The sequence below is a fragment of the Diplotaxodon limnothrissa genome, linkage group LG11 (genome assembly GCF_057381915.1).
Source record: "Diplotaxodon limnothrissa isolate DT_005_m linkage group LG11, D_limnothrissa_male_GT1.1, whole genome shotgun sequence".
Taxonomy (NCBI): Eukaryota; Metazoa; Chordata; class Actinopteri; order Cichliformes; family Cichlidae; genus Diplotaxodon; species Diplotaxodon limnothrissa.
The window spans coordinates 10,819,446-10,840,604 of NC_140606.1; the positions used below are offsets into that span (position 1 = coordinate 10,819,446).

The 21,159-nt window shown below is 42.8% G+C and overlaps 2 protein-coding genes across 4 annotated transcripts in view; one reads left to right on the forward strand and one right to left on the reverse strand.

The window, feature by feature from the left end:
* klhl32 (kelch-like family member 32) overlaps nt 1-2,219 on the forward strand; it is a 37,073-nt gene extending 34,854 nt beyond the window's left edge. For both annotated transcript variants that reach the window (XM_085365081.1, XM_085365082.1), the window contains exons 9-10: nt 1,219-1,313; nt 2,058-2,219. In XM_085365081.1, the coding sequence (XP_085221207.1) occupies nt 1,219-1,313; nt 2,058-2,219 (257 nt within the window). The remainder of the gene's footprint in view (nt 1-1,218; nt 1,314-2,057) is intronic.
* Nucleotides 2,220-4,026: 1,807 nt separating this feature from the next.
* mms22l (MMS22-like, DNA repair protein) lies at nt 4,027-19,261 on the reverse strand. Of its 2 annotated transcripts, none has more exons than XM_085365085.1 (25): nt 19,054-19,261; nt 18,670-18,795; nt 18,156-18,208; nt 17,334-17,421; nt 17,035-17,212; nt 16,666-16,759; nt 16,435-16,565; nt 16,089-16,202; nt 15,830-16,009; nt 15,566-15,628; nt 15,276-15,395; nt 14,822-15,057; nt 12,534-12,750; nt 12,164-12,453; nt 8,702-8,883; nt 8,296-8,446; nt 6,876-7,015; nt 6,615-6,757; nt 6,280-6,436; nt 6,021-6,166; nt 5,699-5,910; nt 5,282-5,448; nt 4,629-4,725; nt 4,268-4,435; nt 4,027-4,102 (listed from the first exon to the last, which is right to left on the reverse strand). In XM_085365085.1, the coding sequence occupies exons 1-25, from the start codon at nt 19,224-19,226 to the stop codon at nt 4,027-4,029; spliced, it is 3,702 nt and encodes a 1,233-aa protein (XP_085221211.1). In that variant the 5' UTR covers nt 19,227-19,261. The 2 variants fall into 2 exon arrangements, with proteins under 2 accessions (XP_085221211.1, XP_085221210.1); XM_085365084.1 differs by having other exon boundaries at nt 15,572-15,628; nt 19,054-19,226.
* Between the last annotated feature and the right edge of the window lie 1,898 nt (nt 19,262-21,159).

Below are 21,159 nucleotides of genomic sequence, written 5' to 3' on the forward strand. Positions count from 1 at the left end.
TCAGTTTGACAGACATAAAATAATATTTTTTGCACCAACAAGGAATGCTGTTAGCAGAAAACCTTGCACATCTTGGCATGTTGTACAAGTATCTACAGCAGATGAACAATTTGTGAAAGTCATGTCCTTAAGAAACAGGAGAAAAATCCAGCAAAGACCTGACACAAGACCCGAGACATTCATCAGGGCCTTTAGTTGATCCATGTACTGTTCACTGAAGCCTCATCAGAAATGGTCCCAGTGGAAGGGTGACTGCATTTCCATGTGTGTTTGCACATTTCAATTAAGCGCTGCACCTATTTGCCATTTTTATTGCAAAATATAAAGCTAAGAGGGGTGGCTCAAGACTTTTGCACCGTATCATAGATTACACTTTCACGCAAACCTTAATAGTTTTTTGTCAAATCGAGCAAATTAAAAGGACGTATTTCCAAATGCACAGAGGATTTAGTGACATTTGAATACCAGTGTGATGACTAACAGCAGGCTGATACTCAAGGCCACTGTCGATCAAACTTTTTTCCAAGCTGATCTTTTAATTGCTCTTTATGTAGTTGTAAATCTTTAATGAAAAACACTTCTGAAAACAAGCTTTCAGCAGCTTTAATGCTAATCTATTTAGAACACCATATATTTTTAATACAATTATGCACTGTACATATGTGGTGCTTGGAAACGTAGGCTGAGTATAACTCTCGGCTTTGCCCTCCTCTCATTAGATTAGAAACACAACACATAATGCCTCCCTGTTGGCTGCAAGTAGGTGGTAGGATGATTAAATTAAAACATATAGAGAGTATATGTCTACTTTGGACCTGAGGGTATGTTGCACCTTTTAGCCTACAGGATAGCGGTGGGATGGAACACAAGCACTGCCAAGACAATCTCACATGCATATACTGTAGGATGTGGTCATGTTTTCTCATTTTCCATTACAGGCTTTAAATTCTGGATGACTTTATTGTTATTTCCTCCTCCTCCTGTACTCCTGTTTGACTTTACACAATTGTTCTCGGATCTTTTCCTCCCATTATATCTGCAAAAGTTTAAAGACAAAGTCACAGAAAGAACACGCCATAGCTCTGCGTACACTCCCACCCTTGCCCCATCTTTCTCCATTTATCTTCCCCTCTGCCTCCTGGGGGACGTGGAAGTCATATTGTCAGGATGCCCTCTGATTGGCACAGTGAAGCATTGTGCCGTCTCTGTCCTCTTCAGGTCAGAACGAGTCTGGAGTAGCGGTCCACGATGACAGGATCTATGTAGTTGGAGGATACTCTATTTGGACCAACGAGCCTCTGGCATGCATTCAGGTGAGTCTTCAGAGTAAAGTGGTGGGTCTGCTGATTCTCATATTTGATGGCAAAATGCCAGTGACGCTCCACAGTGCAGGGCAGTGAGCACAGGGCCTACTACTTCCTACGGAGGACGTTGGGTCATTCTCATGAAGTCTGTTTCTGATTGTTTGGTCGGAGACATTCACACCAGCGGCCTCCTGGATGTCGTCCAGTTCCTCCTTGCACAAAGGGGCACATACTAGCCCTGCTGAGGGGATTAGTATTCCACAAGTTGAACTGACTTGATGATTGATTAAGTTAGTACATGCTTTAGTAGGTTGTTCAAGCAGTTTCACTAGTATTGTAGGGAACAAGTGCTCTAATGTAGGCGATTAATTCAAATCTAACCCACTATCCCCTAGTTAACAGCAAGAACCTTCCCAACTTTTCATGGCTCGTCAATCTAAAGATGAAGACCATTCTAGCTGGAATCTAGTAAGGAGCAAATGACTTTCATTAAACAATCTTTCTCTGGTATTAATATAAAGACTGAAAACAGGCTTAATTGGGATTTATTAATGGGCATAGGGTCATCTATAGCAGTTTTTAAAGACTGAAATAGGACAATATCTCTTACCTTTCCTGAGGCTGATATGTATGTTTGTATCAAATTTCATGCCTTGTGGTGGTGCCAAAGGAAAAGACATTGTTATTACTATGTACTGGCCCAGTGCCATTACTACAGCTGTGCCATATATTGCATGAGTTTTCTCTTTCCAGGTGCTGGATCTTAGCACGGAGGGAAAGGAGGAGGTTTTCTACGGGCCAACGTTGCCGTTTGCCTCCAATGGGATAGCGGCCTGTTTCCTTCCTGCTCCTTACTTCACCTGCCCAAACCTACAAACTCTACAAGTACCCCATCACAGGATAGGTGCTGTTTAAACCACTCCTTTACAAAACGTGAGGAAACCAGAACATGTGACCAGAGGATGGAGCACTTTCAGATAAACTCTCTTTTTTATTTAATTTTTTTTTTTAAAGTGCTCGATTATTGGACTCAATCTGAAACACGCCATCTCTGACACCAAAATGTAATAATAATATTTTCCTGACAAGAGCCATGCTATTTAAGCTATTTAAACTTCTAGGAACAATCTGCGTTCACAACAATAAAGCATTTTTTGGTTGTATGTTTCCAAAGACTGAAACATCATGACCACTGAAGACATAAGGAGCAAGTGGGAACATAAATCTTGCAGGAAAGGGACAGGAGAAAAAGAAAAAGACAGTCATCCTAACTGTTAATAAAGACGTGGAAAGAAGATATTGCTGACCTGCTCAACTGTCCTCAAGATAATAATGAAACTGCAGTTTCTGTAACCCATTAAAGTACTGTAGGAGCATTTCTAGCTAGAACTGCTGTATAACACTTCCACGTGATCCCTATAATCACTTCGGTGGCCTGAAGAACAGCCTGCTTTCTAATCGCCTGTGCTGGTACTTGGGTTCGTAGGTAAATAACCATGCCATCTTTTTCAGTTCAAATAAGATAACAAAAAAAAACCGACCTGTGTGAGTCCGACTGTTAATACACTCAGGACCTAAAACTGTGGTCTAATGAATGTCTAGTCCCATCTGCGTGCATACGTACCATATACTGAATAATGCTGATTGTCCAAAACATACTTCTGACCAAAACAAACCCCCGTTTGTCTGTCGAAAAGAAAGGTGTTGAAAACCTGGAAAATTTGCAGAATAAAGATGCAAACAGAGAATTGAAAAAAGGCGCAGGAGTGTGTTCTGTCAAGAGCAGTAGTAGTTCTAAGAGTTCGGGGGGTGAGGATGACTGCTCTTCAGTGGGAATTATTTAGCAGCAATAGATAATTGCACACTAATTTAAAGAACCACCTCAGTTTCTTTCTTTATGCATGGATTCTCCAACCAGCTCTGATGCTGCTGGAGGAAAAAGGAATGTGATGCAGCAGAAAGCTCCTCGGATGAAGGAGATGCATTGCAGTTTGATGAGGCTGGAAAATGACTAGCAATGACAGAAAATGAGACTTGGTGATTGTGGGAGACAGGAGTGAGACTTCATGTGATTAGGTGCAAACTAGAACGGGATTGGAAGAGATTGCTGAACTTGGAACGGGGAGAAAGAACGGGAGAGTGGGAACAAACAGTACTACTTCTTCCCTCTGCTCAACTTTTTTTTTTAAGGTGTGGTGGTGAAGTCATTGGGCCCTGATCAAATCTGTAATTCAGACTGCTGGATATATAGATGCAGCACCTCATACCACAATCACAAATAATGTGTGCACACTTCACATTCTTCCCTTCTCTTAGTATCGAACAGAAACGAAAAGGTGGGGATGCTGGCGTGTGGCCACATTCACATTTATTGTCACATTTTTCATTCAGTAACAGTGAATCTCTTGAGATGCAAAGCTGCACTTTTTTCTTTTTTGGACAATATGTACATATCTACAGGCAGGTAATATTAAGCTTTTAATCCATGATAGGAACATGCCCATTTGTATATTTTTTCCCTTCTACAAATCTTTTCTGTGCTTTTTTACAACTGCATTTGAGGTTTTAAGAATATTACAGATTATGCTAAACATAAATTAAACAGAATTTCTAAGGTATCCTCATTTTTTTAAGGGAAATTGACAAAAATGAAAATACAACATGATAAGAAGAGATTCTTGGAGGGGTCTGGAAGAGGTCTCTCTTTACTGGATTTTTTTTGTCACTCGCTTTCCAGACTGGTTATTTCAGCTTGCCCACTTTCCCCAAGGAGACCCAGCAACTTCACATATGCACTCCTGTTACACAAACAAATGTGGCACATTCTGTAAGTCACAGAGCTGCTGAATATTTCTTGTTCTGTATGCAACTGCAGCGCTTATTGTCTAGACAACTTAAAAATAGTTTAAAGTGATGAATGCCGTCTACATGGCTTCCAGGGTGTGATTCATGTGCTTGCTCACCTCAAGGCGATGTTCTTGCCCAGTCCTCTTTTGTGCTCAGTGTTTCTCAGACTGAGAGACAGGTTGGGGATAAGAGCTTGAACCACAGTGGGATCTAAAACAGCCACAGTCTCCAAGATGCCGTATATCTGCCTGTCGTAGACTCCCTCGTTCTCCTCCACAAACGACCTAAGAGCATCGAGATGGTAGGCATAATAAATAAATAAATGAATAAAAATGATGGATAAAAGAGGCTGTAATTTGATGATGATCTATAATTACTGTCTATGAATAATGTGTACACTTCAAATGATCTTACACAGTCGAATATTGCAAAGTTTGTCGATGCATACAGTATTTAATGCTACAAACATTCAGTTACCGTAAGACTGTGATCATCTGGTCGCATGGTCTCTCTGTAGATGCGGCACCACACCGCTCAACTACAAGCTGTAAGGCATCTGTGCTCGTCTTCCTTACTGCACATCCAAAATAAAAAAATAAAAATCACTTCACAATCACATCAATAGAGACGGGCTGGAAAGTGTTGATTATATAATGCATCAGTCTGAAATGAAGTGAATCCACTTAAATGACACTGTTATATAAAAAATGACTTTAACTTCTACTTCAATCAATCAAAACTGCAGTAAAATGTAGAGTTAACAGAAGATCTGAGTACTGCAAGTCATTACAACAACTCCTAATCTACATAACAAGAGTTTCTGAGTAGAATTTGGCACTTTCTCACACGGGGAACAGCTGCTGGATTACAACTTTATTCGTTTATGCCACTAATGTCGCACTGTCCATATTCCTCTGCTCTGGACCATCATTACATTGCTTGTACTCAGTGAACTGTGATCATATGGAAAGCCAGACGCTCTCTTTTTATACCAACTTCTGGATTGTTAGATCTCATGATTATATAGTTTTATACTTAAGCTGCAGACAGAGAAACAGTGAGGTAGTGGAGCACTGCTATATTAAAACTTGGCTTGTAAAACTATTTAAGATTCAGATTGTCAATCTTACCCTGTGGCTCGTTGACCAGCATAATGCAGCGCAGCAGAGAGGGGAGGGGCACGGTGAGTAGGGAGGGGTCTGAGTCACCATTTCGTCTCAGAAGCTCCAACAGGAACATCAGGACGGATGCCAGACGAGGAGGGGGGGCGTGACCTTTGAACTGCAGGAAGTTCTCACTGCAAACACAAGCAGAGGTGTTTCTAGTAACTTTAAGTGGCTGTTTATGTAGACACATGGTGAAAGAAGGAAATGATGTACATGAGTCCTTGATAATAAAGGTAAGACAGCCTTTGGGGCGTTTGGAGTTTTCAGTCATTGCTGAGAGAGTTTTTGATTAAACAGGAATCACATTCAGAAATTAAGTGAACATGAAATTCAGGTCAATGCTGGATCAGGCAAATTCTTTTCATGGTTCTGCAGACCTACCAAAGAACCTCTAGGATGAGTCTCCTCAGGGCAGCTCCACGGCTGGTTGGGTTGGCCTCGCAGGCACCTAGAAGCACCGGGTGGTTGGCAATAATGCCCACAGAAGGCGAGGCAGGAAGGAAATGGTCCAAATATCTGCGAGTTACAGAACGTAGTTGCTGCTTCAGGTAAGCCCCCTGGGACTGAGACACACTAGAGGCCACAGACAGACCCTGGAAGACGATAAATGGAAGGGTCTTTATCAAAATAGCCAGGTTTCTTTCTTTAATGTAACGGCTGTGTGTTTGGACAATGTGTGTCTATATTATACATTTGTCCCTACCTGTATATACAAAGGCAGACTGTCTCTGAGAGCTTTGTCTTGCTGTGTGAGGTTGTGGGGAAGCAGCAGCCCATCCACAATGCGGAACAACAGCTGTTGTGCTTTTGATGTGGCCAGCAGGGGGCTCCAGTGCTTCACAATGCAGCCTGGTCACAGAGAAAAGAGTGTTGTACTCTCATACGCAATTCCAATAATTTCTTGCCCAGTCGTGGACTTTATACACAGTATATTCTGTGAAATTGATAAACTTTGCACCTACCAACAGCCCAGTATGCTAGCTGTATTCCCTCTTGGTTCTTGCTGACGAGAGACGGTTTAATGTGCTTCAGGATGTCACCAATGTAGTCTAGGGCTGTGGTCACCATGGCTGAACGCTCAGACAAAACCTTCAGTCCACTGTACACACTGCCTACAGCCTAACACCATGTGAAACACATAGAAACACACGCTGATGAAGGTTCACAGACGATTTTTAATTTTACTTGGACACAAAGCCGACCTGAGTTCTCTCATAACTAACTTGCTGTAAAATTTCAAAATACACAAAGACAGAATTATTCCCCAGTGTGTTTGTCACCTGTGTGCGTATGTTACCTTGACAAACATCTCCAGGGCTGCAGTCGGCTCTGGCCTGGTTGCTGTGGGATTAAGGTTGGCTCTCTGCAGAAGCCTCTCCACCTCGGGAAGCCTCAGCACAAGCCGGGTCAATTCACACAACTGTTGTTCCACAGCCCGGGCTGACGAATGCAAAAACACAAACACTGGTTATTCAAATGATAACGAAGTTCACATTAATGTAAACACTTCCTTTTTTACTTAAAGAATAGGTTGAAAACTGCTGTTGAGTATTGTTACCTGTTCTGCTGTCAGTGCCATCTGGGTTCTTGTGAAGGTGCTGCTGTAGAACACATCTGACCCAGGCCCTCACTGACAGGCTTTGTGCAGAACCAGACACAGCAACGCCAGGATCTCCACTCAGAGAGGACACCAGCTCACTGCGAAAGAGAAGAGACAGCAAGAACCTGATCACAAGTCTGTTTGGAGATGTGTGGGGCAGGGTGGGTGGGGGGCGAGGCGGTTTCTATTGACTGTCCAACTAATGCACATCTTTTCAAATGGTGGAAAGCCTAATTCAATGGAAGCAAATTCTACTTTGCAGCTTGTGCAATCACTTTAAAGCAACCCGCACAAAATAAGAAAGATAAGCTTGTCAGAAAAAAACTTCTAAAAAGGATCACTTTGGTATCTTGCAGTTGAAGGGTCAGGTACTGGCAGTTGCCCATACAAAACACACCACCTCCTTATTGCATAATAATCTTCCTGCCTCTCTTTCATTAATAAACAGTGCCCAGACAGCTCAGTAGGTAAGGCTGTGGTCTATTAACATTTTGGTTCATGGATATTATTTTAGCTTATGGCTCGTTTTCTTTCTCCATCTTGCTGGACTGGTGGAGAAGGATGTGCAGCTGATGGCCAGATAATATTCCAGATGTCTGCAATTTTAACTAGGGAACTAATTTCAAACCACAGCAGGCTATTCTGATTGGTGTTTCAGCATCTCTGTCTTTGCTAGACGCATTCCTGTAATATCTAATCTGTCTTTGTTGTAGTGGTTTCAGGCTGTGCAGGTAGAATTTCCATTAAGCACGCCACAAGTGGCCATGTTGAATCTTCCTAATGGTTTAGCCCTCTGTTAACCTTAGCCAAAGGCTCATTGCTGCAGCCAATTCCATTTCATGTTTATGTAGCTTGTTAGAGCCTCTAACAGCTTGTGTTGTAAGCATATGAAGCACATGCACATGTCAGCGCTTATGTGATGGGAGGGACTTGGAGCTGCAGATGGAGGGTTTTTTTAAAACTCTTGGATATTTTTTTTTTCCCCTACTGCAGCTTTAGTATCACTTGGCACCGTCTGAAAAGATGTCTGTGGTTGAAATAATAATCATTCTTCTACTCTTGAGTGTAATTTTGAAGCTTTTACCTTCTGTATAAAGGCATGAATGCATTTTTATTTATTAATAACCATCTTCACTATACAAGGACACCCTGTGCTTCATTTATTAATTAGAGACGGTGTAATGTACCTGCAGAAGTTATGGAAAACAGTTTTTTTAAGTGCGTCACACAATGATGAAGCTTGATAACTAACAGGAAAAGAGGAGAACATCATTCTCATCGGACTCACCTGATGTAAAAGCATCAGGTGAGTCAAATGAAAATGTTTTGGGACAGAGAAGACTGGGGGGTGGGATTGGATTCAAAGGTCAAAGCTTACCTGTTTTGAAGCAGATGGGAAAGATAGCGAGTTACCAAGAGTGGGTGAACCATGTCATCCCACCCAAAGTATTGCATGATGGACTGAACTGAATTTGGTTGAAGGTCCTGGGGTGCCGAAGTGGGTAGATCAAAGGCGAGCAGGGTGAAACCTGAGGAAAATGAAAATAGGTCAGTGTTGTCTCAGTTAGTTGGATGATGATACGTATAGCGCTCAAAGTCATTAATGTCTTCTCTTTACTATGATCTTTGAATTTTGTGTCCTTTCCAGTTCTACCTTTTCACTCGTAAAGCCATATTTTCCCCTCAAATTTCTTTCATTTAAAATAGCTACATCAGTTTTCTTTTGTATGAGGATGCCCAGAAATCTTGCTCTCCCACCTTTCCTTCCACTGGGTCTTACTGACCTGCAGCTGCATCTGCAAGCTGTGCTGGAGGTGTCTGAGAAAGACGTAGGCTGTGCAGAAAGGGGAAGAAGTGAGCCCAGAGAGCAGCTGCTACCGCTAGGTGGCGCTCTTTCACCACACTGGCGGTAGCAGGAACCCAGGACAGGGTGGGAGCTGACTGGTCACTGCGCTGATGGACTCGTCTGGAAGGACACAGACACACAGATAAACAAATCTATCCAATGCAAAATCCAAACTCAGTGCTCCCTCTTGTGTACAAACCCCTCCCTACTTTCTCAAATCCTTTTGCTCCACAGTTCCTCTCTTTCACTCCTCCTTCATATGTTTTCCCTCTCTTCTCTCCTGGAGGATTACTGGGTGCAGTGGTGCGCTGCAGTGTGGAGCAAAGCGGGGTGGAGGTAGGTGTGAGGAAGGAGAGGAGGATATTATAGGCATAGAGTGGAGCCTAATACTGATCCCCTGTACACAGACTATACTTTGGCTCTTCTGGCTCATCCCTGGCCCCAGCCGCTACGGCAGCCCCACAGTGGCTGGCATTAGCCCAGATAAGCAGCTGAAGGAGCTGTAATCTCATTTAGACGGGAGATGATCCTTCTGTCCCCCTCATTCACCCGGATGAGGGTGTAGGGAAGCGGGGGCTAAGATGAGGTGGGGAAGAAGCAAAAGATAGAGGAACTAGCAGCCCCCTTCTATCCTATCCTTAACCACACACTCTACTCTGTTACTATATTACATACACACACGCACACACTCACACACACCTCAATGGTGCCTTCCCTTCCAGCAAGGTTGCATCTAATCCAGAGAGAGCTGAGACAATCGATTAGAGTCTGAATTCATTAGCCTCGTTACTACTGCGGAATAGGCCTTTCACACCCATCAACCCTCATTGTACAAGACATCGTCAGAGACCCCACTTAATCCTCCTCACTGTGGCTTCTTACATGTACACACAAACACATACATACACCGTTACATACCACTAGGGACCAAAGTAACCCTTCCCCCAGCTGCCTTCACTGTAAAGACATTAAAAAAAAAAAAAAGTAGCATCCTAACAATGCCAGGCAGACAAACACATCAGACGCACACATGGGCATACATGGAATTAACTCCACGTCCCCTGTTTCCTTACTTTGTCCTCACATTTGTATCTAATGTAAAGGTGTTTTTTTCCTTTATAAGAAGACACTTGACAGTAGTTGTCCTTGACTATTGGGGGGGGGGGGAATCAAAACCCGCTAAAAGGTCTTAATGCTCACAAAGGAAAAAGCTTCACAGGAAGGCTTGTATTTTATCAAGCCAAGGAGATGGGGATTAATTGTTTGTGCCAAAAACAGATCCAACAGACTGTGCCAATGCCAGCTCACCTCGTCAACCAGCGTCACCCCCATCCTCCTACAACGGAGGGTCATGGGAAGAAATAAAATTGAGGAATTATGCCTGTTACTGGCTTCTTGCCTCAGCACCATGACGATGGCTATCAAGAGTGAATGTTCGGACCCTACGCCGCCTCAACCATTGGCAGAATAATTCTCATAATGTGTGCAGATTCCACATGGCTCTTAATAGACATAATGATGCACACACTAAATTTGCCAGGCTACATAATTGCCCATTAATTGTGTCACAGAAAAGGCATTAATCACAAAGAGATACCGAAAATTGCCAGGCCGAAGAATTATATTTAATTTGGCGGCACGAATTGGAAAGAGAGAGAGCACGGTATTTTAATTTTTTTTTTTTATTTGGTTAAATGGGTCATGGTGGTCCAGGCCATAACACAGAGGGCCTCTGAGAGTTCTCTTCTTCTCCTCTCACTCCTTGGCCATTAATGTGCAAATGTGTGCCCTTCAACCCCAAGATCTGAGATGGGAAGTCTGGGAATTAGCAAAGCTAACGAGATACTGTGTTACAAGGGGCTGGCACTGAAATAAGAAACGAGTACACCTCGGTTAGTGTTTCACTTTGGGGGTGTGGACAGTTGTGTAGGTTTGTGTGTGCTGAGAGGATGGTAGTGCACACTGGAGAATTAAAGCAATCATACACCTACATGAAACAGCAAGAGGGCTCGGTAACACTTAATTTTACAATGCCCTTTTTCTGAGGTTTCAGATCATTTATTAACCTTTTCAAAGTAGTGTAAGCATAAAGACGTAGTAACACTGAGTGCTACAAAACTCCAGAAACAATATATATCTAGGGGTATATTGAAAAATCAGATATATACTCAACAAAGCTGCATATCAAACCTCATTACTTTGACATAAAATGGACAGCACATTGTGTGCACTGAATACATTTGCTAATAAATGTTCACTTAGTTTTCACCTTTAGTGATGGAGCCACAGGAAACCATCACCAAAACTCTGTAGGATTTTTTTCAAAACAAACCTCACTAGCCTGGTTTCCAGGAGCTGCAAGCAACAACTTTTTTGATAAAATAGTCTGGATGCTACCAATTGAGAACTCTAACAACTAAGTGGAGCACATACAAAGGTAAAGCAACCAAAGAGAAACCATTTCACCTAGCAGCTGGTGAAGGCCACAACAAAGCTCAAAGATAAGTTAATTTTGAGTTTATAATGGCCACATGGTCATAAATTCAAAATAGGCATTTTTTCCCAATATAAAATGATAGTTGTTGTCAAAGACTTTAATGCCTTTGCACAGCATACTGGTGTAACTTAGGAGCATGAAACACTTAAAATTAATTCATCCATGCAATTATAAGAAGCCGCTTTAATTGTTGTTCAGAGCTATTACAAACATAATAGGTTGCAAACAAACTGACTCTTCTAAATAACACCAGATTAGCGTGTAAAATATACACGTCTTTCCTCACTGTCTGATATCTGTCCACTGTGGCCTCTGTTCCATCTCTACCTCCCATAAACAGAGTGCGTTTCAGATGTGGCTCTCTGACCTTCAGTTGGGGTTGTTCATGTAACGAACACCCCTGTCCTACAGCTGAACTCATTCTGGTGCCCTACTGACCACTGTCTCTCAACACACCCACAGCACTGCTGCCGTCCTCATAAAGACAGGAGGGTCCAAAGAGGGTCCCCTGGGCCCGTAATTCTAATCAGGGCTACTACTGCAGCACCTGGTTAGGGTGACCCGGAGCCACTGGTCCTCCTGAGACTAACTGGGGCCTCAGTGCTACACAGGCTTTTTACAGACACCCATTCCTGCTGACAGCACAATCCGCTTATTGTCAGTATGAGAAGTGAGTGGACTCTGGGATGGGATGGGGAGAGCAGAAGAGATCACTCTCTTCTTCCGTAGAGCCTTATCAGATTTTAATAAAAGCTTAGCTTGGCCTTTGCCAGAAAACATTTGTCTGGATGTGTCTACTATCTGTGAGGGAGTAGCTATCAGTGAATGATGAAAGAATGAGGGAAACTGAGGAGAAGTAAGAGATACCTGGGAGCTGGTGAATATTTACACCTGCTCTCTCACCTGAGCTGCGCAAGGACGATCTGCAGAAAACCCAGGGTAGAATTCAGCTCGGACTGGCGGCAGGCAGGCAGCAACCAATTGAACCCGTCACCGAGTAGCTTTTCCTCTGATAGGCTGAGAGTGGTGCTGGTCTCAAACACCTCGGCCACACCCTCCAGGTAGGACCCAAGTGGCCCCCATAGGGCAAGCCTGCGTGAGACCTCTGTGGTTTTGTTGTAGAACTCTTTGGCTGTCTCGTTAAAGGAGGAAGTCAGCAGGCTAGCCTGAGCTCCAACATCCAGACCCCGCTCCTGGAGCAAACATACGATGGTCCATCAGTTTTGTTATTTTTAATTAAAATCTTTTTTTATGTTATGGTAAACAAATATACCTGGAATAGCAACACCATTGACAGATGCCCTCTCCAGATTAGTGTGCGGTGTCCAAGAGGACAGTTAGAGGGCAGAAAGCCAAGCAGCTCACAAGCTCTGCTGGCCACATCCTCCAGGTCTGCCTGCCGGGCCACTACCAGAAACAGCAGCAGAAAGTTCATGAGACCTGCTTCTGACAGCTCCTGCATCTTCTTTGGGGAGAACTTAGAGTAAATCCTGGACACACAGAGACCAAAGTAAGAAAGAAAGAGGAAGGACAAAGGTTTTCAGGTATGCCACAAGAGATGGACAGCATCATGTCACACAAGACAAAGAAACAAATGGTTGCATTGTTTATTTTTAGATTATTATCCTATTTCACTTTTTTCTTTACTTCCACTATCCAATTCATTAGAAATGATTTATTCTTCTGAAACACCCTGACTTTAAACGCTGACTAACTGAACTTTCCACCCCTGTAGTGCACCCCACCACCTGCCTCCATCACCTTCTCAGCTCCAGGGGGAGAGGCTGGGCTCCCCAGCCTATGTGGGTGAGAGAGAAAGGAAAAAGCAAGAGAGTAAGTAAGAATAGAGAACCACCCAGCACGCTGTTAGATCCTGCGGGCACTGTGGAGAAATGCCTTTAAAGATCATGTTAAATGTCAGAGACACTCAGACACACAGCAGTAGGCGCTCAGTCCCTCTCTCTACAGCCAAACCAATTTACTGCAACAACAGAGAGAGATCAATAAAACCACACACACATGCGCACACACACACAGAGCTTGCTCGCCTGGCAGGAAAACACAGAAGGCTGGAGCCCCCTAGCCCTCCCCATCCTAAAATACAGATGCAGCCCACACAGGTGAGTAGAGCTGCTGTTTCGGTCAAAACACAAACAGCGCACATCCCAAGACAAACTCAGTGTAAGAAGTATGACTGGTATAAAAGGAGTGGAGAAAAATGAGACGGAAACTGGGAAAGACCAGGTTAACACCACAACCAGCTTTGTTACACCCACAGAGAACTATAAAAGGAAAAGGTGGTGAAGCATACAGTCAGAGTGAGCAGGGAGGGAGATTTAAATAGATGAATGGCTAGTATGTAACAGGGATATAAGCTGCACACTGGGAGATAGCAGAGGGGATTTTCTGTGTTCTCCCAACCTGTCTCTCTGTTTGTTTATTCTGGACAGCTTTTTTTTCTGGAGGCAAGCAGATGCTCCTAACTCCCAGCATTGGAGAGCAACATGCTTGCAGTCGATCCCATTAATGTGGTCGTCACGGGTGTCCCGCAGAGCCTAGCCAGGAGTGGGAACGCTGCCGAAGCGTTGTGGAGATACAGTCGGCACGCCTCGCGCCTCCTTAGGAGGAGGAGGTAGTGGTGATAGTTTTAGTGGAGGGAGATGGAGGGAGGTGAAGGGGATGGGGGTGGGGATCTGGACCTGTCCCAGCCCAGCCTGGCTGTCGCCAGACTGCCTACCGCCCACATCCCCCTGCTCCCCCACCACCCAAGCTCCCCTCTCTCCGTGTTGGAAACCAACACAGCTTCGTTAAGGCGAATTAACCGCCACGCTCGTTAGCTAATTAGCCCCCATGTCTGCAGTGCTACAGAGCACATTCCAGACAGAGGGAAGTCATTAGGCGGATTTATCTACGGCTGCCTCCCTCTGGCACACAGCCGGCCTGGGATATAGGATGGACCAGTACATGGTTCTGATGCATCCATCAGCTTCTTGTCCTTTGTCTATTTTTTTTTCTTTATTTCCTATTCAAACACGCACTGTATTCTTCTCTTCAACGGCCTCACACACTGAAACCATGTCACTGCTCTAGGGAGCAGGTGCACAGCCTGTGTGTTTGTGTGTGCATCAGTAGGAGGCTTCTTGGGTCTGGCCTCTGCTGGAGAGCAGGTGGTTGACTCCTGAGACACCTGCTCCACCAGTGGGCCTGAGTAAATATCAAAGACGCACCGGGAGACTGCGATACACCTGGCACGTACACAAACAAGACTCAAATGCATGACAGTTTGCAAACACACATGTTGTGTGTGTATTTATGCAAGCGAGTGCTTACACATAGGCAAATCCAAACACCATTTAAACACATCACACATTTAAAGATCAAGTGGGAAGGGGAAATCTATATAGCCTATCCCTGATTAGTAATCACTGCTGAAAGACTCCAAATCAAAACCCCACAATATAGAGTATATAGTGTTATGGTTGTCAAACCTACTTTTCAAGGTGGAAGAAAATGTGAAGGATCGAGAGCTACAAAGCTTCTCAGCCTTCTCTCCATCCTTACCTCCCTTTGATCTGTCTCTGTGGGACTCCTCCAGCCCGATCCTGTGCAAGGCACAGGGCCAGCACTCGAAGAAAGATGTGGAAGGAGTTGGCAGAGCGATAGAGCTGGGTGTATCCAGGAGAGCGAAGGGGAGGCAGGGAGCAGCAGCTCCGGGCCTGCTCCAACAGAGCTAAAGGTGTCTTGCATAAAGTGCCCAGGGCAGAAATCCCCAGCCAGGGCACGGTAAATGAGGCACTCTGAAGAGGAGTGACAGAGCATAATATATAACTGTAGAGCCCTTGTTAACCAGGGTGCAGCATGACATGCTTAGAATTAGAAGTATGGTGTGAATAAAGGAGCAACAAATAAGACATTTCAAAAATTGATGGTTAGACACAAAAGTAAGCTACTTGTAGTAAATTGGTCAGCAAATCAAATGTATACACTTCATGATAAGCCACAGATGTTATTTTACCAAATTCTTGCTGTAGTAATCCCAGAGGGTGGACACAGCACTGGTGCTCGGTTCCCACATCAGACAAAGACTGAGGCAGGAGTGGACATGCATCCTGAACTGCTCCTCTGCTAGACCTCCCTGTTATCACACACACACACACACACACACACACACACACACACACACACACACACACACACACACACACACACACACACACACACACACACACACACACACACACACACCATTTAAAAACACTATGATTTTAAAGGGTTCAAAAACTGAATATCGCAACTAGAAACTGCGCTTACCTTACAAGTTAATTTGAGCAACTCATCCACAAAGGTCCAGTTATCCCCCAGGTTTTTCTGCAGATGAAGATAAATTAATGAGAGACACTTAAAAACAACAACTCACAGTATTCTATATTCATCATAATAGTCTTCATCTTAGTGTTTAAGATGAAACAAATTGCAGTTTTATATGTCAGAAAAAATCTTACATAGAAACACTTTTCTGTTCATTTGGAACATCTTTAGGTATCATTATTGCAATTATTAGTTTCTTACCTCATTCTGGACCATCATGCCGCTCCGACTATACTGGCCTAGCATTGATAAATGAGTGACCAGCCACCATGTGAATCCTAGAGGGTCCTTACAGTGTGTGGGGAGGCCACTGAACTGCTCAGCAGCAGGTTTTCCTAAAACCAGAGGCCTCAGCAACGAGTTGATGTAGCTCCAGAAAGACTAAAGGGAGCACACATTAGTTAAATACTGTCAGAATCAAAGTTTACTGTGTGACAGAACATGCGTGTATGTGTGTTACCTGTGTGTGCAACTCTTTATTCCTGTGTTCCAGAAGGTACATGAGCAGGACCCACAACTCTTTGGTGCAGGTGCAAAGGTAATGATGGCTGCTCAGCGCCTCTGTAGGCCTCACCTACAAATAAACAGGATCAATTAAACACAGTGAGTTGCCAACTAAAGCTTTATTCTACACTAAAATGTTTTTTGTTGCACATTGCGATGCCTTCTGTGTGCAGCTTCGATCCAGTTTTTGCTAACCAACTACAAAATGTGGCAATTATATGAGAAACACTTAGAATTTCAGCTTAAAAACATAACTCTGAAATACCACTGCTGCATCTAGTGAGATGAAATGAACCACCCACCTTGCTGTATTTGCCCATGGCCAGTCCAGTAAGGTCACACAGCAGACTGCACAGGTGTTCGTCAAACAGGCTGCTATCAGTCAGGTTCTCTCCCGTCAGGTCCACAAACTTGTGGGCGTACACCACCTGGCCTGAAGACAGAATGAGTAAAATTACAAAGAGCCTGTTTCCATCATAATTCAATAGCTCTTTAGTTATTTCCTAGGTGAGAATTCTGCTGCAAACACAAACCCTGCATCTTGTGACCAAGTAGGTGAAGGATCTCCAAAACTGACCAATGGATGTCTAGATGAAGGTGTAGCAAATGCCAGGAGGGAGGTAAAATCTGTAAAAGGAACACAGATTTCTCATTTCAATGTGAAAAGAAGAAAAATCAGCTGGGTGATAAAACTGTAGTCATAAAACCTAATGCTCAGTTGATAATATATAGCCTTTGTACTCTGGTATGCCAGCCCCACATTGTCTGCATCTGTTTTAAATGCTGTCTTTGGGGTTTTTTTCCTTCGGTTTTTAAGCTCCCTAACACCTTTGTAATCAATGCCTTACATTAAATCTCTACTCAAGTTAGATCTAAACAAACCAACTAGCGTTTGGCCGTACCTTTCCGTGATTCTGTATAGTAAAGGCACTTTGAACATTAGCAGGCAGGTCTTTGAGTCGTCCTACGAGGAGAGTGATCCCAAAAAGTTCCTCCAAAAGAGCAGAGGGGAACTGAGCCTCCAGCTCCTCGTAAGGGTGTGACTGAGCTGCATCCAGGGACCTGGAAGGCTGGAGATATCTGAACATATGCAAAAGGGGTATCCAATCAAACATTCAAATAAACAAAAACTCCATGACACCATAATATATTAACATGTTTTTATTAGTTCCAGTGTGACATGAAAATGTGTTAAAATTACCTGTGTAGAAAGACTTTGACATACTGAAGAAATGTAACACATTCTTGCCAGAGTTCTTCTGCTTTATAGTGGAGATTTCCAGCTTGACCTAAAACATCAAAAGGGTGCTGTAGGTAGTACTCATAATATGTCTACGGTATCAGAGATCAGATCACTCTGAAAATGACTATTGTACAGCTCATATATACATATCAAATACATTCAAATTGTTCATAAAAATATATATATAGAAAACAACTCTCTAGAAATTATGGGATTTAATTTGCAGAATAATTATTTTTATTTATTCTGGACATTTCATTCTTTAACCCTCTCAAGGCAGGCGTTGCCGATTTGCAACAGTTAAAAACTAACAACCTGATTACCCCACATACATATTTTATGAGTTGTTTTTTTTACTCAGAAGTACCACTGCAGGACTTGGTTGTGCATTAGCAACAAAAAGTTTAATTTGAGCCTGAGAGGGTTAACATATTTGAAGCCCTCGGTAATTCCTACACTTATTTCACTTGATTTAACTAGTTTTTATCACTCTCCTACAAGCTGATAAGCTGATCAGACCATTTTCTGTCCTCACATAATATGCCTTAACTAGGATTAAAAATCTGATCCAAGTTCCAAAGGGGTTGACAGAACCTGCATAAAAATGTTTCAAATCTTTTTTCTGCTAATTATATAAACAAGCAATGCACATAAACAACCTGTATATCCAACTAATACACAAACTATGCCTATGTAAGCAAACAGTGGCTTACTGTGCGAACAAAATACTGACAATAAACTAAAAGACTGTTAGTTGGACTAATGATTACACAGACTTACCAAAGTCATTTGAGTTGGACTTAACTAAAGTCTCCAACTTGTAAATCCGTTGTCTGAAACATAACACAGAACAGAAGAGACCCTGTAAATGGATATGAAGGATGTCTTTTTCAATAATGTATCAGGAATATATATGAAATATTTTAAAGAATGATTTCATGACCACACTTTTGCTGCCGTGGAAAAGAATTAAGTGGTAGAAACAACAGATTTTAACTCTTTCCTTTATAAAGATGATATCTGATGACTTCCCATAACAACATGTTTTGTTGCTTCATTACATATCAGTAAAGGTTTTCACAATGATTAGAATAGTATCAGGGTTTTTCCAAAGGTAGCTGCATAGGCAAAGACCACCCTCACTAACTCTCAATACACACCCAGTCATTTCTATAAGGAGGCGTCAAACAACCGCTCAGTTCAGAAGACAGCTCCTAGGTTAATTCTAATAGGCTTTCAAAGGGTAAAGAGTTAAAGCAGACTGAAATAACGTATGCTTTACATCATGCCTTACCTGAAGAGGCCAAACAGTAGTTTTGTAGATTCCACCAGTGCTGTCTCTGTCACCCAGGAGAAGCCAAAGATGTCCACTGTGTCCGTCTCATATTCTGCAGGGGCTGGGTCAAGACGCAAGAGTAGCCTGGAGTGGATGCAATGACTGCAGTGAGATTTTAAAGCTTTTCTCCTAGTGGAACTTTAGCAGCTACAACATCACAGGGGAGGTAAATGGAATTACATTTGAGGTGTTATAAGTACAAAAAAACTGACCTCTGAATAAATTACACAGAAAAATGACCGATTTTATAAAAGACTGTTCTTACTGACAGCATTTCTCAGGCACAAAATAGTGCCAGACAATTTTGTACGATTACAGTCAGCTGGCAGAAGGTAATTATACCGTTTCAAGGAGCCTCTAACAACGTATCCCTCTGTGGAAAGTACTCCAGCGGGATCATCTTTTACATCAGAGCAGCAGAAACACGGTGGTCGAACTGGAGCCAGGTCACATAGACTGTCTCCTGCAAATGGGGAAACTGGCGGGGTGAGGGACTGGCTGAAGTCATCTGACATGGTGTCAGTGCAGAATCAATTTGACCTGAAATGACCAAAAAAAAAAAAAAGAAATCACAGCGCAAAATACTGAGAGAATGCTTTTTTGTCAGTGGTTTGCAAAACTGTGTTCATATGTAAATATTCAACAAGTTATTCACAATTACACTGGGATGATGTATAATTTAATACCACATACAATTTAAACAAAAGGGTTTCACAGCAATATTTTAGCATTTTACTTTGTAAGTACAAATGTACCTTACAGTACATTTGTACTTACATACAAGTACTGGTACTCAACGCAGAGCATACAAAACTACATCTAATTTTGCAGAGTTGTGCACAATTAGATGTAGTTTTAAAGGAAACATGAGCAGAAAGCAGGGAAAAAATATCTTTGGAGCAACATAAATGAATTTATTGAATGTATAAGTGACGGGCATGTATGTTATTGCATATAGCTAGCCAACGAACAAGTACTTCACAATGGATCCGACATGAGAGTATAAAACATTTCATAGAAGTTACGAAGTGCAAATTTAACACTTAACGTATCTACATTATACGCTTTATGCATGATAATGCTAGCGTTAACTTTCTAGCATACGCTGTGCCGACACGACAGCACAGTTAAGTCAAACAAAACTATTTTTAACAGGCAAACTAAAGACAGAAAAGCCTCCAAAAACAACTGTTAATGAAATATGAACTAACCTGTTAGTTCGGCTTCTTGTATATTTAGTAGTTTGTGAATTTTACTTCCCAGTATTCATCGCTGTTTGTGTTTTCAGCCGGTCCCGCGCGCTCACACTACGCAGGCGCACACTCGCTCCACGCCCGATGATTGGTCCGAAGTTTCCTACTGGGAGGAACCTAATCCTTTGACAGACACAAAACAAGAGGTCTCACTGCTAAGCGCTTCCTCTGTCGCAATGTCTCTCCGGGCAGCTTTTAAGATATTTAGAATTGTAGTTGTTTTATAGTCGGTTCAGCAGCTGTATTTATCGTGAGTTGTATTAAAGAGCAACCTGAACTTCCTCTGTATACCACTAACAGCGCTGAGCTCTCTCATTAAACAAATAAAATAATTACATTCAGTTTCTTCTCGGTCTTTGTTAAGACATACACGCTAACTTGAAATTAAGTTTACATAACAGATGTTAAATACAGACTCGGGAAAACAATACTATGTGGATATATGAAAAAATATTTAGAGCATTATCGTCATAGCATGTATGTGCGTACACAGTTGCTCACAAAAAAGCACTGAACCAAAGCACCTGTTCCGTGCCGTGACTTTTCCCCGGGATTTGTCAAGTCACTTGTCCCCCTCGGTCCCACTGTCGGGGTTCCGCCCAAATGAATACAAAATAATGGACCGTATGAAAAAGAATTTAAAGCAGGCTAACCCTAATTTCCATATGCAGATCTGTCTCTCCCAACAGTCCCTCTCGCCATCACACCATTTCTTGCATTCTAATGCATTCTCACATCTTTACAAAATCCCCCCTTCCGCCACACGCCGTGGATGTGCTCGTTTTGCCGACTTACAAAATCGTTATTTCTGCACGTTTGACTTGTTCTGTGAGAAGGTGCTCTGTAGATGCGGTGTTTTGCATGCTCTAATTTGCATCTTTTATTACGAGGAGTAAAAAAAAATGGACGCGTCGGAATTTTTCTTTTTTCTCCACGATGCATCGACCTGCCGTTCTGCTTTCAACAGGAGGCAGTCCGTCTGTCTAAGGGCTCTGTCGCCTGGATGGGAAAGGTAAGAGCTTTCTTTTCTTCCTACTCTACAAACCCGTTCTATCCTTTCACAGCTCCGTGTTGCATGGAGGGAGTGGGAGTTGAACCCCCACTCCCTCCTCCCGTCTTTCTCAGATGTAGCCTCGTTTCCAGGCTTTGATGCACTGGACCAGTTTGGGTGTTTTGTTGTTTTTTGTGTTTTTGC

Bases quoted from the DNA above. Each gene is read 5' to 3' on its own strand.
- mms22l (XM_085365085.1), bottom strand. From the start codon at position 19,226: ATGTCAGATGACTTCAGCCAGTCCCTCACCCCGCCAGTTTCCCCATTT. The intron at 15,629-15,829 runs GTAAGAAACTAA...CTTCATCTGCAG, and splicing joins GCATGATGGTCCAGAATGAG to AAAAACCTGGGGGATAACTG. The intron at 5,911-6,020 runs GTAGGGACAAAT...ATCGTCTTCCAG, and splicing joins GTCTGCCTTTGTATATACAG to GGTCTGTCTGTGGCCTCTAG.